General features: G+C 40.5%; 1 protein-coding gene across 1 annotated transcript; it reads right to left on the bottom strand.

Annotated features, from left to right (window-relative positions):
• Positions 1-512: 512 nt before the first annotated feature.
• Positions 513-13676, bottom strand: slc2a3b (solute carrier family 2 member 3b). Its single transcript, XM_049583663.1, has 11 exons — positions 13489-13676; positions 12742-12900; positions 8832-8936; positions 8222-8382; positions 7812-8052; positions 6588-6750; positions 6177-6364; positions 4477-4581; positions 4282-4383; positions 3992-4195; positions 513-3345 (listed from the first exon to the last, which is right to left on the bottom strand). Exons 2-11 carry the CDS (start codon positions 12763-12765, stop codon positions 3112-3114), a joined length of 1527 nt encoding a protein of 508 aa, XP_049439620.1. The 5' UTR covers positions 12766-12900; positions 13489-13676; the 3' UTR covers positions 513-3111.
• Between the last annotated feature and the right edge of the window lie 2205 nt (positions 13677-15881).

Raw genomic sequence — 15881 nt, 5'->3', positions numbered from 1 at the left:
CTTTAGGGCAGCACGTTTTAAGTACATTTTCAGGGGAATTCCTCTTTGAGGTAAATGTTCTCTTGTGTCTCTACATGTGGTCTGGTTTGGCTTTTGAAGCTGCGTGACCCAAGAGGAAGTCTGACCTCATAACTCCTCCTCACACATGCACTCCTAAAGAACGTCATCAAAACCATGAATAAATCTTTATAAGCCCAAGTGTTCAGCAGCAGCAGCCACATAGAGAAACCGAACTCTGGTTTTTAAGTCATGGCTTTATTTCAGTGTCTCAAAGGGTTGGTTAGCTCTACAGAGAATGACTGCACAGCTGACTGAGGTTTTTGCCGCGGTGCAGAAAAGGAAACAGAGTTGCCACAGTGCACAAGTGGGCACCAGACGAAATACCAGACAAACATCTCACACTTTCACCTTAGCACAGAAACTGCAATTACATTAAACATTCATTGCTTTGACTCGCGGCATTACAAACAGAAAAAAAAACTGTTTATGCTAATAATTCAAGTCACATTCCCTTAAAAGACGGACAACTTTATTTCCTTTTGAGCTTCTCAATGCAACTGTCACTCATATTATTACAGCAGGAGACGAGAGGACATTGTGACAGAAAAACAGTAAAGGTCATCTCTTACATGACTCTCACACACACTCAACCGTTGTCACTTCCCCCTTCCGTTTATCGTTAAGCATCAAAGTAACATTCAGTAACAGTGCAAGAAAAAAATCAGTGGATGTAACATTAACAGGATTATGAGGCACAAACAGCCAAACACCATACGCATCCTGACTTGTACAGTATATTTACAAAGAACCACACACAATATAAACATTAGAAAGAAGTCTGACTGCCAAAGTGCAAATGGAATTACTGCTAAGCTCAAACACTGAAAAGTGCTTCCTCACGGTGGGAAGATGAAACTGTACAAACACTGACAAGACATATATAAGCATGTATAATGTTCTGCAATATTTGATCGTGAAGCTCTAACTGGAGATTCTACAATATATACACAATTTCAGACATGTTTTGTGCATCAAACATAAATACAATTCAGTTAGTGTTTTTATCCATCACTATCACACGTGGCTAAGATGTTGTTTCAACTGAGATAATGTGGCGTTGATTAATTATCAGTAGACTTGAGTGTGTGTCAATACATCCCTCAAACAACTGTGTAACACTGACAAGGGCTTTTGAGCTGATCTAACTAGAGTTGTTCTGATACCGATACCAGTGTTGGATATGCCTTCAATACTGCCTAAAATGCTGGACCGGGTATTGGCAAGTATGCAAGCCTATGCACCGACTGGATAGTAGCGTTGCAATGGTATGAGATTTTCACAGTGCGGTAACTGTCTCAGAACATATTGCGCTGTCATGGTAGTACGGTATTACACAATATCAGTCAGAATGACCCTTAAAGGAATGAAAATGGGAGGATTATTGTTGGTTGAACAAACGTTTTATTAGTATAATTGAAAATCAAAAACCATTGTGTTAATGGAAGTATGTGTAAGAAGTCTCCCCTCAGAAAATAACTACAATAAAGGGGAGACGCTCCGTCCTGTTGCATTTCTTTCAGTATCGTAGGTAACCAAATGTACACAGTATGATAGCTGTCAACTTTTGAATCAGTATATGGCAGCAACCATACCTGATACCATGTAATAAACTTTAAAGTGGTGTCGCACTTGGATAAAACAGCACTTTTACCGGAAATCAATTCTTCTTCACTGCTCTAAAACAGTAGCCTACAAGTTGTGCCGTACTACTGTTTTAGAGCAGTGAATTGGAATTAATTTCCATAAAAAAAAAGTAATGTTAGCCACTGGCAAAATGTCAGGAATTTGGCAATTCACATTGGATAAAAGAAAGTTTTATGGCATCCATTTGTTGTATTTCACATCCATACAAAATTACTACTAACTTTTTGTTTTTCCAATGTATTGGTATCGGATTGGTGCTTGATATCTGCCGATACGCGACTTCAAGTATTGAAATTGGTATCCGGAGGGATAAAATGGTATCAGAGCATCTCTAGATATAACACTATTTAAGAGAGTCTAAGATATTTTATTTCATGATCTGTGATGCAGAGGTTGCTGCTACCTACTGACGTCAACAGAATTTCAAGTACAGTGATAAAAAAAATGTATTTTCTATGCCACAGTCAGGAGCTGAGTATAATACAAGTTGCCACCTGAGTTTTTGTATCCAACTGCTGCAATGCATACTGTAAACGACTGCACTACAACATCCTGGCTGTACTCTGCAATGAAATCACAAGAGGTTAGGTTTTGTTTTTAAGCACAGAAAGCCTATACAGAGACTTTTTTAAGGCCTGGCAGTGCTAGACTATACCTCACTCTCATACAAACAATAAACACGATGCAGACAATAGTAATTGACGGAACTGGCCTGTTTTTTTATCTGCCGACTTCAAACGACACACAAACATCCTCTACTCTCAGGAGACGTTGTGCCACAGGATGAAAAGAATATTTCTTATCTTCCACTTGCTTAAATATATTTATTTTAAGTGCTTTTCTGTGCACCTGAAGGAGAGAGGGGCTGCTGTAGCACCTCTATGTTTATTCTGTCTACTGAAGACAGCATGGCTCCGTCCCCCTGGCAGCAAGGCACATCAGGCAGACAGGACAGCAAGTCAGTCTTTTTTTTTTTTTTTTTGGGTCAAACTACCACACTCCAAAACCAGCTTTTCAAGCTTGACCTCAATACATAAACCTCCCCCAAATCCTACAACCTTTTAACACTGGGGGTAGCTGAAGACATGGGACTTAATACTGAACATATGTTGATCCTCTTATATGGCAGTATGTGTGGAGCTGGCAGTAGGAATGTCAACAGATATTAAGTACTGGTAATTCAGTTAAGTTTGGACCATGTTTAAAGCAGGATTACATGGAATTCTGTCAATTATTTAAACACGTGTAACCGGGGAATCTTTTAACACTGTATTTCGTTGTCTTTTTTTCTTCACACACCCTGCTGCTCTTTCATCATTTGTGTGTTACGACATATAACTCCTTATAATATCTATGTGTTTGAGACCTGTTTGTCTGTGATGAACCCTAAGTCTGTCTTCGTTTTTCCTATGGAAGATCCACCATGGGAACCTTGTCTGTGGGAGACGTGGGGACAGATTCTTTGCCTTCTGTCAGGCCAGCCTCTGGCCCCATGGAGGGCTTCCCTGTGCTGGCAGCGAATCCCTGTGCAATGTCGTCAAAGGTCCTGCCTCTGGTCTCAGGCACTCGCAGGAAGGTGAAGATGAAGAATAGGATGAGGAGGACTGTGAAGATGATGAAGACGTACGGACCACAAAGATCCTGAGAGAAGAAGAGAGATATTAGTACAACATAACAAAACTCATACTGCTTGTACATCTAACAGCCCAGACATGCCAAACTGACACGAAATAAATAGTGGCAACGAAGGACTGCGTTCTGGCCGAGAAGTTGCACTTGAACACACCACAATGTCTACAGCCAGTGGCCAACTAGGATGTATGTTCTGCATCTGCATTAGAGGAAATAACTTGTCGTACTAGCAGGCGGCGGTAGTCTGTTTTTGTCATTCAAAAAGATGAACCAAAAGGCCAACAGGACAGATTCAAGATGCTACTTAGCCAGTTAACCACACACAAACAAATATGAACCTTTCTGCTAAAGAGATCAATGGTTAGAAAATGGTCTTACCTAATATAAAACATTTCTTTCACTGTTTTGTTGTTTTTTTGCTTTCCTCACTTTCGTTTCTGTTCTTATGCACTGAGATGAACTGCCAATCAGAGTTATATTATTCACCGACAGGCACCGCCACTGATTCAACATGCTAAATCGGACGAAAAACAAGGGCCAGCCAGTGCCTATGCTGCCGTTCACACCACAAAATCTAAGGCAACATCTAATTTTCAGCACAGCACGACTGACTGTCGGCTTGGTGTGTCAGGGTCCTTAAGATTGTTGTCCTTACCGCCAGTTTAGGGAAACCCAGCCCCACCAGGAAGTTGGCGGTCCAGTTGGAGAACCCAGAGACGGCCATGGCAGCAGGTCGAGGCCCCTGGGAGAAGAGCTCAGCCACGATGAACCAGGGGATGGGACCTGGACCCATCTCAAAACTGGCAACAAAGCCGAACACAGCCACGATAGCCAGGTAGCTCATAGACGGGGTGGTTGCCTGCTCAGAGAGAGAAACAGAGAGGATGTGGGACATGTTTTTTAAATTTTTATAAGCCCTAAACTCACAGGACGACCATCACTCACCACCAAAGACAGGGAGATGGTCATAATGAGGGCAAAGATAGCCATTCCAGCCAGACCAATCAAGTGCAGCGTCCTTCGCCCAGCGCGTTCAACCAGGAAGAGCTGGAGTCAGAACCAGACAAAGATTGATTAATAAACCAGTAAATATAAAACATACCTTTTAATGAGTAACAAAACGTGTAGTCAGATACTTACAGAGACAACAGTAAAGACAGTGTTGACAGCTCCAGCTCCTATGGTGGCGTAGATGGGTTGGGTAACACCAGCTTTTTTAAATATACCTGTGGAGTAGTAAAACACCTGAAAGAGGAGAGAGAGGAAGCGTTACTATTACCGGCTAATATGTATTTCAGTGAATACAAACTAGTGTAGTGTTTAAAACCACATTATATTTAACTTATACTAACATATTAGCACCTTTTAAAGCTGATGAGGGTAGCAAACAGTAGCTGATTTATACATCCAGCAAACATGGAGCAACATTGCCATTTTCTTGGAGCTGTGTACATCCACTTTGTGAATTTAAGTCTAATATTAACTCTTTTTTTAGCTGTATTTTGGTCCCCATCAACTCCTGACAGAAATATCTGGCTCTGTAGCGGCTAGATACTCCACTATGTTCACCAGCTGGTTGCTAACTTTGTCCGTCTGTTGTTTGGTGCTTTAGTGTCGGACATAAAATCAAAACAGCAAGCTTAGAGACTCTAAAATGTTTGTAGAGTTACAATTACCAGTGGGTTTGTTGCTACAAGCGACTGGGGCCGGTTATCACCACTGATGTCCTGAATTGATTGATTTTGATTCACAAGTTCCCGAATTTATCTCCGATTCGATGTGATTTGTTAAGATATCAATTTGATCGGGGATATTTCAGTTACAATGCCAGTTTTGCTTGAACATGAAGAGAATCTCAGGGAACTACTGCTGTAAATTGTATGAGCAAATGTTTATAAAACAGGATTAGAAATATTGTAAATCTAACTAAATGTTGTTTCAAGAGTGGCAGCAGTGACTTTATAAACTCAATAACATTCCACTGAAAATACATAAAAAATGTCAATAAAATAAATAATTTCCCCGGCGTCACAATACTGAGTGAGGTTAAGAAAGAAAGAAGAACACAGACATCAGTCAGTATCAGTCATTTCCTCCCTCTGCTGCTGAGGTGATTCACTTCCTGCAGGTGCCGCTGGTGAATTTTAAGATTTGAGGCAAACTAAGCCAATCAGTTGGACGACATACAGTTAGCTTTTAGCTTGTTGCTAACAATTTTCTATTAGCCAAGCTAGCACGCTGTACTTGTGTATAACATAACTGCCTGGGCCTGCTTAATACCAGAGAGACTAACAGGGTTAAAGCTTCATGCAGATTGTCTGAATCGATATCAGGTCATTCAAATGAGAATCAATTTTTTTAAACAATTTCTTTCATGTAACATGGAGTTATTTGAGCCGTCATTACAGTAAAATAAAAAATATTGTCCAGCGCAGCTAGCTGCTACTGGCTGCTGTGCTGATGAGTGATATAGGTCATGAGTGTTAATATATCTGTCAGTTCAATCGATGCTGCAGTCTCTAGCCGCGGGCTGCCACGGCTTTACTGCGGTTGTCAGGTCAGATGAGGGGACACTAACACATTAAGTCAGCCTGGTGACATGACCTTATTAACAAAATACCTATCAAATACCGCTGTTATTGTCTCTTTCCATTGACCCTCAGTGGCTTAAATTATTCCACTCAATCTAACATCGCCCGGAGCCGAGAAGTGTCTCTGGTGCATGTCAGACACATTTGTATAATTCCAGTGAATGCTCCTTTAAAGATTCATGTATGAGATGACATAGACTGACACTTGCTAATCACTGTGCTCTATTATGGGATACTGTGTTTACTCACAGCGTTGATGCCAGACAGCTGCTGAGAGAGCTGGAGGACTATAGCAATGATGATTGGTTGACGGTAGTTTGGGGAGCGGAAGAGTTCGAGGATGGTCACTTTCTTCTCCATGCTCATCCTCATCCCTTCCTCCTTCATCTCCTGGATATCATCACTCACATCCTCAGAGTCGCGAAGACGCACCAGGGCTACAGAGGGAAGAAGGGATGGATGAAAAGAAAGTACATTATTATGCAGAATGTAATGTAAAGAGAGTCTTGAAGGGTCTTGGAACATCATGTGGTAAAATTTTAATAAATCACAGGGCCATGCTTCAGCCCACAGATCATTAAAAATTGAAGAGCAATTCTAGACGCTCTCTCATTAAAACCTGATGTTGCCATCTTGTTGACATAATGTCTCAAAACTGACCCTTTCTTGCGTCCTCTTCCTGGTTGAGGACGATGAGCAGGTAGCGGGGGCTTTCGGGGCAGAAGAGCAACAGGACGCTCTGCAGTATGGCAGGCAGGATGGTCAGAGCCAGCAGCAGAGGCCACAGAGTGTCTGAGCCGAGCAGAGCCTCAAGACCGAAGATCTGCAATACACAGACAACAACAGGGGATGAAGTACTTACAATGGACTCACTTGAGGTGAGTTTGAATTTCGTCAAACTAAAACAAGTTGCTCAGCTCCTCTCCAGTGCTTTGTTCATCTCATCAAACATTTCCAGCTATCAGAGCACCACCCGAGGCTGTACAATCCATTAATCAATTGTGACCTGTGTTTGTATTTTTTTTTCTAAGATTACTTTTTGGGCATTTTGCCTCCGTTCGATATTAAAAGCTGGAGAGAGACAGGAAAGGCAGTGAAGAGAAAGAGGGGATGAGATCCAGCAAAGGGCCTGGGCCAATAAAGTATGCACTCTACTAGTTGAGCTACTGGGGCACCCGATGTGACCTGTATCTAAAGCTGATAATAGACTAATCAGTCATTTTTCACGAGAAAAAAAAGGAAAAATAACTCTGATTCCGCTTTTAAAATGTGAACATTTTAAAACATTGTGGACAAACTTAGATATTTGAGGACATTACCTGGGGCTTTGGGAAACACAGATCTACATTTTTCACCATTTTCTGACATTTTATAGACCAAACAACTTATCGATTAATCGAGAAAATAATAATAATGCTTTGAAAAATGAAGATGAAAGAATACAAAATATGCTGCTTTGAAATGTGGATATTCAGCTCTTAAAATTAAATATCCTGTTTGCTAAAGGATGTTCTGAAAAGCTTGTAATGTTATATGATTTGTTTTTATGGTCAGGTATACTTTTCTTGTAAATTTCTGAATCCCGAGTAAATGTGGTGTTATGTGAAAAGATTTTTTACCAAAGAAATGGTGTCGTTGTGTATATTTTGTATTCATGGTGATGTGTAGGTCACATGACTGATCAGTGGACAGCCTCAGACTCTAATGAAAGTATCTGAAAAAGTTTGAGGCAAATAAATGATCATGAACTGGGGAAAAGGTGTACAACGCTTTGATTTTAATGGCCATGAAATACTTAAAACCTCTAATCCAATTTATTCTGCATAAATCCACAGCTCATAGAATAAAAATCAATAGTGTAATCATCATATCACAGCATCATACCTGTGCCACCAGGATGCCAATAACGACACCCAGCTGGTGCAGTGTCCCGAAGGCTCCTCGGACAGCAGTGGGAGAGATTTCACCCACGTACATGGGTGTCAGTCCCGTGCACAGACCGCAGAACACGCCGATGACAAACCGGCCAATGATTACCATCTCGAAAGACTGACTCACAGCCGACAGTCCCATCAGACCCCCACCAATGAGAGCCAGGATATTATTAAACAGCATAGACTTACGCCTGGTGAAGACAGACAAGTAAGTTGGACAGATATTGTGAGTGTTGTTGATTTTTTGCTGATATTAGTCACATTCTTAAAAAGTGTACCACAGTCCTGAGCAGGACTTGGTTGATTGACTGTCCTACATCCTCCTATATTGAACCATTTCCTGCACCACAGTGTTCTCACCTGCCAAATTTGTTGACCATGGCTCCGACAGAGAAAGACCCGATCATGCCTCCCACACTGAAGATGGCCACAGCAAAGCTCCACACCATGGTTTCGGCATCCTCGCTGAAAGGCTCCTCGTACCTCGTCATAGACACATTCTGGAAAAAACTACGCAGTTTCTGTCAAATCACAGCAAAGAGGGGCAGAATTAGTGGCTGCTTTTAGGTAAGTGTTTCTCTTATGTGATTTACGATCTAACAACTCATTTGAGGTCAAACAGATAGGACAGAGCTTGTGCTCAATGTGTAATTGTGAGTTTTGACACATCCACATGAGGGCAGTATAGCTTACAGCATTGCCACCATAGCAGACATGTCATGTCAAGCGCCATAATCCAGTTTGTAAAACCACAGATACAGAACAACAACTTTAAAGTGTTGAAAGTATTCACAAAATGGCAATTAAAAGTGTGATAATAGTTGTTAAAATATTAATATCACAAAAAGAGCATATGGTGCATCTATTATTAATCCCTCTTGTAATGGACGTTTAGTGTTTCAATGTTTTATGACAGTGGAGACACCATTAAGAGAGAGTTCACCCAGCAAACACACACACACACACACACCTGCTCGGGTGCATTGATGACCCCGGTGTTGTAGCCAAACTGTAGTGAGCCGATGACTGCTGTTGAAACGCAGTAGAGAAGGTAAGCGGTGACCTTCTTCTTCGGCTGTCGAGAGAGAAAAAGAGATGTGAGAGATTAAAACAATGAGCAGATGAAGTTTATGTACAATTGCCCCCTCAGTTGTGTGGTGGACATGGCCTGCTTTTGCCTCCACAAAGCTCTTGTTGTTAATAGTGACACTGGTAACACACACACACACACACACACACACACACACACACACACACACAATGACCCTTTTTGCATTTGCTCTGTCCCTCTGTGGTTTCAGCTCTCTGCATTCAGAACTGCTGTGAAAACCAAGTGTTACAACATTGCACAGACTCCATGTTTTGCAGCCGAGGTATTTTTCAGCTAAGTAGCTAAAGACACCCTGAGAGAATAAGACTGAATCCTATTGTGAGTGTTTTTCTCCCCTGCTGGTTTCGGAATTAAATTGGGTTTAGCTCATAATAACAAGCCAATGCACCTGACAATAATCCCTAACATGGCAGGGCAAGTTGGGGGAGTGAAATTTGCAATATGTAAAAGTATCCAACGGTGCAGAACTGAAAGGAGTAATTGGTTTAAATAAAGTTTTGGTTCCAAGTCTGCTATGTGGAGGCGCATGCCAAAAAAGGAAATCCCCAAAGTTTCACTTTGAATTAGCAAGTGACTAAATCTGTTTTACTGTAACACACTAGCTTTCTGAGAAATTTTGCAAAGGTTATTATTTGCATCCCGAGTCAAATGGTCCAAATAGGCTCATTAATGAAAGGAAATCCATTTTAATCACACAGTTTTTTCAAAATCCGCCCCCGTTTCAACACTAACTCCACTATGCAACGTCAGGGAAACATTCATAATGCAAGTTAATACATTGTTTTGCACAATTTGTAATTGCACTCAAGTCAGAAAACAGACACAATCACAGAGACAATGAGCTTTGTCTCAATGTTTATCGTGCATGATATCATTATCAGAGCAGATAAAGTAACACACTCCTCAAACGTCATGAATTGGTATGTTCACTGGGAAAAGAAATTAAATCAAAGGGCTGTTCAAAGAGTCTCCGCCTCCTGAAACAAACTGTCTGTTCTTTAATCTGATCAGCCACCTCCTTTTTCCTGATTTACTGAGATTCAACAGAGAACTTCAGGTTCCTCATTGATAAAAAAATCCCACAGAAAAGTGCTTCAAGTACATAATATCTGTGGCTGCTGCTATCAGGTGGACGTTAAGTTACCCTCACAGGTCAGAATGTAACAACACACGGGGGGAAGGGATGAACTACTTGAAAATATTTCACACAGTAAGATAGTGATAATCAGTCGTCATCCAGCCATAGTGTGGTTCTCAGGGACGTAATGGCCTTGTCCCATAATGAAGACTAAAACAAGCTGATGTGCGCTACGTATATGTGACAGACAGAGAGTATCTCGACAGTGGAGCACACAGGAAGTGCTGCATACACGATAAAGTGTGTGTGTGTGTGTGTGTGTGTGTGTGTGTGTGGGTGGGTGGGTGGGGGGTTGGGGGGGTAGAGTTCTGATAATGAAACATGCACGATAAAGATGAAGCAAGGATAAACAAATAAGGGAAGTGATCTAACATTGGAGAATATAATCACATTAACATGTAAGTACAAATTACTCGCATGCCATGTTTGCTTGTTTTTGGCATACGATCACCTCAGATAACCTGGAGGGTGGTGTGACTATATCTCTGAGCTTGTGGTATAGACATGCCAGTTGCATGTGCAGAGACATGCTGCTGTTGAATAAGACTCAGACAAAACGCCTACATTGTTAAGCCTTTTTCTATACAGCTACTCCGAATTAGGGAGTGGCAGACTGAGGAGTATTATATATGATGTGAATCCAATCTGACTGACTCAGAGGTTGCATCAGCAGGTTTTGACGCATTATGGTTGCACAGGAAGGTATTCAATCTAGTGCATTTGCCTGTGATTTATACAGTGGTTACCAGGCATTCAGTGTTCTAAGTAATGCAAATACTGGCACAGTTCAGTGACAGTTTGGAAGCATTGTCTACTCATGAAGATAAGGGGTGTGAGAAAATATCAATACTTTATTTTGTGAGATTGCATCGATTCTGGAATGGGCTGTAATGTTTTTTATTTAGTAGTTTACATGCAAAGATTTGTGGCAGTCGTTTATATTGTGTGGTGTTTAAACAATGAACCACTAGATTCTTCATTGTTGTAATCTGTCTTACGCCATTTGACTCTTTCACTCAAACATAACAACATATCTCTAGTGTAAACACAAAGAACATGACACAGGCAGTCATAAATGGGGCACTGCTAGCATTGACAGATCTCCTAAAGTTAGATTTTAAAACCGCACTGTATCACCTTGCTTACAGTATTGTAATAGGTCGAATCGTAATATGTGTTGTATCACCAGGTTCTTACAAACACACAGCTCTCATGAAGAGCATGTTATGTAACTGAAAGCTCCCAAACAGCTACTAAATGGGTTGTGTGTTGAGATTATTTTCTTAGCTGCTGCCTCCAAAGTCAAGAATGAACTTTAAACTTTAATTTCCAAGCTTTACCCTCCTAATGTGGTCACTTCCTGTACTTCTGTTTGGTTCATTTTACTCTAATGATTAATATATATATTGAAAACTTGACAAACAAATGACTCCAAACCACATGCAGTTACTGTGTTTCATCAGCTCATCGTCTGTGTCATAAGAAAAACTGTCTGACAGAAAGACTCTGGATTGACACACCCTTTTTGTGACACTCAACTTCCACATTTATGGCATCTTGCAATCCTCATCCATGTCTCTCTGTCTCTTACTCAAAACCTCCCTTTCCCACGCTTTCCACAAAATTAGCCATCTGTCTCCCTTTGTATTTTTTGACTATATATTGCATTGACCCTTTCTTGTGTCTCTTTATGTAAAGCACTTCCTTTACACACTTTTCATCTCAGTGAAGTGCGTCCACAAGACTAGAATATTTACCAAAAAGAAGGCATCTTTGGTTGTGATCATTGTGTGCGTACATTTTGCACGAGGCTTTTTAAAGTGTGTGCTAGTATTCACTTCGGTTTGGTGGATAGTTTCATCAACACGCGCGATATGTGCATGTTGAGTAACAGCCATGAAAATGAAGCAACTGCAAGTTTCAAAAGACCGCATGAAAGGTTTGCAGAGACACATGATAGTGGGCACATTGTCAGTCACTTGAGATATTCTACGTAATACCAAAGAGTAAGTGCATCCAAATGTATCATTTAGTTAATAACAGTAACTCTCATGTGTTGCGTGGTATCACTAGAAGCACACCCTATTCCTCTGTCAAATATCTGTGCTCTTGTAAGTTGACAGTCCTCTCCAGATCTCCCTTCCTGATATTACTACTATTCCCTCATACCAGTTTTCCAAAGAAGACGCAAATACAAGCAAGAAACTAAAACACGCTCAAGTTCAAACTTGCCCCCCAACAGTCTTGTCTCCCACTCTTACTCTCTTAGTCATCTCCTGACTGAGTACTCGACTCGTCTCCCCCCCAGTCTCCTGCTCTTGCCAGAAAGGAAAAATACAGAATTGCCACCCTGTGGCTCGTAAATACCGCACTCTTATTCATTAGGACGTGCTGGCACAAATCAGGCTCAGAATAAAACAAACAATGGCAAAATGGCTGGCGCTCTTCCTCTGGGACCAGTGGGAAATATTACAGACAGCTTAAATGAGCGTGTTTGTGTCCGAGAAGATTACTATAGGAACTGTACAGCAGTATCATATGTGCAGGGTTTAAAAGATGAAATTAGTTTGTAGAAGACACATAAAAGCAACACCAGAGGGCCATGCAGCAACAGAAATAAGAAACAGTTACCTTTTCATCTTGCATGCGCTCCATCTTTTGCAGCTTGGTAGCAGATATTCAGAAGTAAAGTACAGGAACTCTTCAGATCACAGGTTGAAGCGTCTCACACTGAGCTGCCTTTTCCTCCTTATGCACACACACTTCTGAGCAAACAGTCCGCAGATAAACCTGAAAATAAACAAACAGGAAAAGTATGTCACATTCATTAAACAAACAAAGAATAGCTGTTTTAAGACTCTGAGTAACTATCCTATAGCTCATACCAGTGAGGATCATAAAGCAGAGAGCTAATGGGCTCAGATAGAGTGGAGCACTTTTCTACACTCACTGAATTCAACAGGAGTTGGTGCCCAAAAATGACGGTAAACCCCTCCCTCTGCTTCCGTATTCACCCTCCTCTTCTGCGCTCTCTAATCATCAATTCAAAAGAGAAAAGTGATGTAACTTTGTCCCTCCAAATTAAGTTATTTTCGCCTTGCTTGTTTTTATCAATAAGACTAAAATACATTTTCAAAGGGCTGCAGAGAGTTTAATAAGCAACATGGTGCGATGGAGCTGCAGGTGATGCTGTAAGATCAACGGGATCTCACTGTTAAACTGTTTATTACTGATCGTAAACTCTTCAAATTCTAGAAATATAATGATAAGAATACAGATATATAATTCAGCACCTTAAATGGACACGTGGATATTTTTGACAGAGACAAAACGCATGAATGAATCGGCATGGTGATGAAAAAATAAATGTTTGTTTACCGTTATGTGGGATTTGTGCCAGCCTTTGTGTATCCAGTTTATCAATCCTGTCCGGATTTGTTAGCACAGACAAATGTTCAGCCCTCCCTCATGTCAGTGAGTTTTTATAGGAAGTGGCACGAGTTCGCCGGCACGTTTCGGCGCTTTGTTTCTTACTCACTCTTTACGCGCAGGGAAGCTCCCCTATGCGTAAAGAGCGCATACAGAATTTCCCACCCGGCCGACTCACTTCGGACTCACTCGTGTCGTAATGTCGGTGGCAGCAGCGCAGATGCATTTCCGCTCAGCTGAAGTAGTGGGACGTGCTCGGGGGAGCGTACAGTACGGAGCCGAGATGGAGAACAAACGGCGCCGGTGAATGAGGGCTCTGTGCTGCTGCTGGCCCGTCGGCTGCCCACCGGGGGCGCGAGAACAAAAGGCAGTGTGCACGGAGTTCAGATACAAAGCCTGGTCATGCAGAAATCATGAGACCGGCTCAGTGGGTGGCAAACAAACGGGGAGCCCTCGTAATTCTTCATCAACTATGTCTAATCTTCACAGCCCACCTAAATCCCAGTCTGGAATCTGACAAGTGCTCCAGGAAAATGCGAGAGAGCAGAGCAATATTTAAATCCACCCGGGGAGCAGGTCGGGCCACTACTCTTAAGTGTTTTAGCATGTTCATTAGATTTACAGTGACAGTTTTAATATGAGACCACTGGACATGAGCTTGAGCTTGGGTTTGGGTGACAATAAGCATTAAAAGTTAACTATTTTATGGTTTAGTAATAGTTTAAAAATGTATTTAAAAACAGAGGTCATGTAAGCCAACATGTAGCCAAGAGAAAACAATTTAAAGTGTCATTGCTTATATAGTATAGTAGCCTATACCTACCCACCTCACAAGATTTTGGCCACATATCAAAACAGGGCTGCACAATATTTCTTTCTTTCTTTTTTTTTTTCTTTTTTTTTTTTAAATTATCATCACATGTAAACTTGCATGATAAAGACATCACAAAAGACTGCAACAGTGAACTCAGGGACTTTTTTGTTATTCATTATTCAGTAGAATAATGCACTTTAAAATGTAGCTGTCACTCTTTTTTATTGGTGCCTTTCAGGTTTAATCAAATGTTATGTTTATTTATTGCAAGTAATATCCTTATCATGATATTCAACAATGTTATTGCGCATCAAATATTTCCTCATATCATGCAGCCCTATGCCAAAAGTAAAAGTCTGTAAATAAAAATATGTAAAAGTTGAGTTTTTCACAATATATTCATGAATTATGCATTTTTATTTTCCAAACATGAAGATGTTTTATTTGATGGGCCTAAAAGTAGCCAGTTGAAATATATATACTGGTAAGAAAAAAAATAAATAAATAAATAAAAATTGAAAATATTGGGTTAAATCATATAGTACCGCAGTTGCAGGTTTGTGGGCTTTGGGTCTTGATGACTTAATATCATGACGAAAAATAGTGGTTGAAAATAACAATCCTTTTTTTGGTCGAAAGAAGCAGAAATATAAACATGGCAAGGTCAGATAACATTTCGTTATTATGGGTCAGTAACCCAACAGGTTACTCCTGCTTTTGTTTTTTATTAATGGCTTAATATAAAAATCAAAAATAGCATTACCGTCTTTTTTTTTTAAGTGGGAAGTTATATGAATAGTTGTGTCACCCAGTGATACATCAGCCTAAACTACTGATATATAATGATGAGGAGAAATAGATAACAACAGTTACAGCACAGGTTTAAATGAAAAGTATGTTGTAATTTTAGTGTCATAGAAAAAATAGCTTTGACTCCGTTTCATATTCAGGGTTCTGCTGACTATATTTCATGAGTGTCAGACCTGATACAAAGAAACAATATTCCAGTAGCTTCTATTCATTAATCGTCTCCCATATGACAGTAATTTGACCACTTAGAGCTTTTTTTTTTTTCCGAACAGTGTCAGATTCCCCCTCATTTTGTAAGTTAAGTACGCCATCTGATATGTATGCTGAAACATGTCTCTCCACTTGTCTGTCAACGGACATGACTTCTGAAGCCAGTTTCTTGTCATCTGTTTCATTGCTGTAATACGCAGTATCTTTAACAAGTATTTATCATTTTGTATTTGTTCATCATTTTGCCTAAGAGCACAAAGTAACTAGGTCAAAATAAGCATTATTCGTGTCAAGGACCCCTAAATTGATACACATTAGATCATTGACCCCAATTTGATAAGAATTTGCTTCAAAGACCTTCATCTGAAAAGGTTTTGGTTTTTAGATATGATAAAAACTGTGGTCTTTCTATATTAATCAACCACAGCGGAGGAGATAATCATGGAGGAAGTGAATCACTGGATCAGTATAGTAACTTGTATGACTCTTACTCACATTAGGCTCCCTT

The sequence above is a fragment of the Epinephelus fuscoguttatus genome, linkage group LG8 (assembly GCF_011397635.1).
Source record: "Epinephelus fuscoguttatus linkage group LG8, E.fuscoguttatus.final_Chr_v1".
NCBI lineage: Eukaryota > Metazoa > Chordata > Actinopteri > Perciformes > Serranidae > Epinephelus > Epinephelus fuscoguttatus.
Note: the sequence above shows the minus strand (reverse complement) of the source record. Positions and strands in the feature narration are given on the sequence as shown.

Excerpts from the sequence above, each read along its gene's own strand:
- slc2a3b (XM_049583663.1), bottom strand. The coding sequence starts at position 12,765 with ATGGAGCGCATGCAAGATGAAAAG. Across the intron at positions 8,383-8,831 it reads TCATCAATGCACCCGAGCAG|AAACTGCGTAGTTTTTTCCA; the intron begins GTGTGTGTGTGT and ends GTGATTTGACAG. Across the intron at positions 4,384-4,476 it reads CTGTCTTTACTGTTGTCTCT|CTCTTCCTGGTTGAACGCGC; the intron begins GTAAGTATCTGA and ends TTCTGACTCCAG.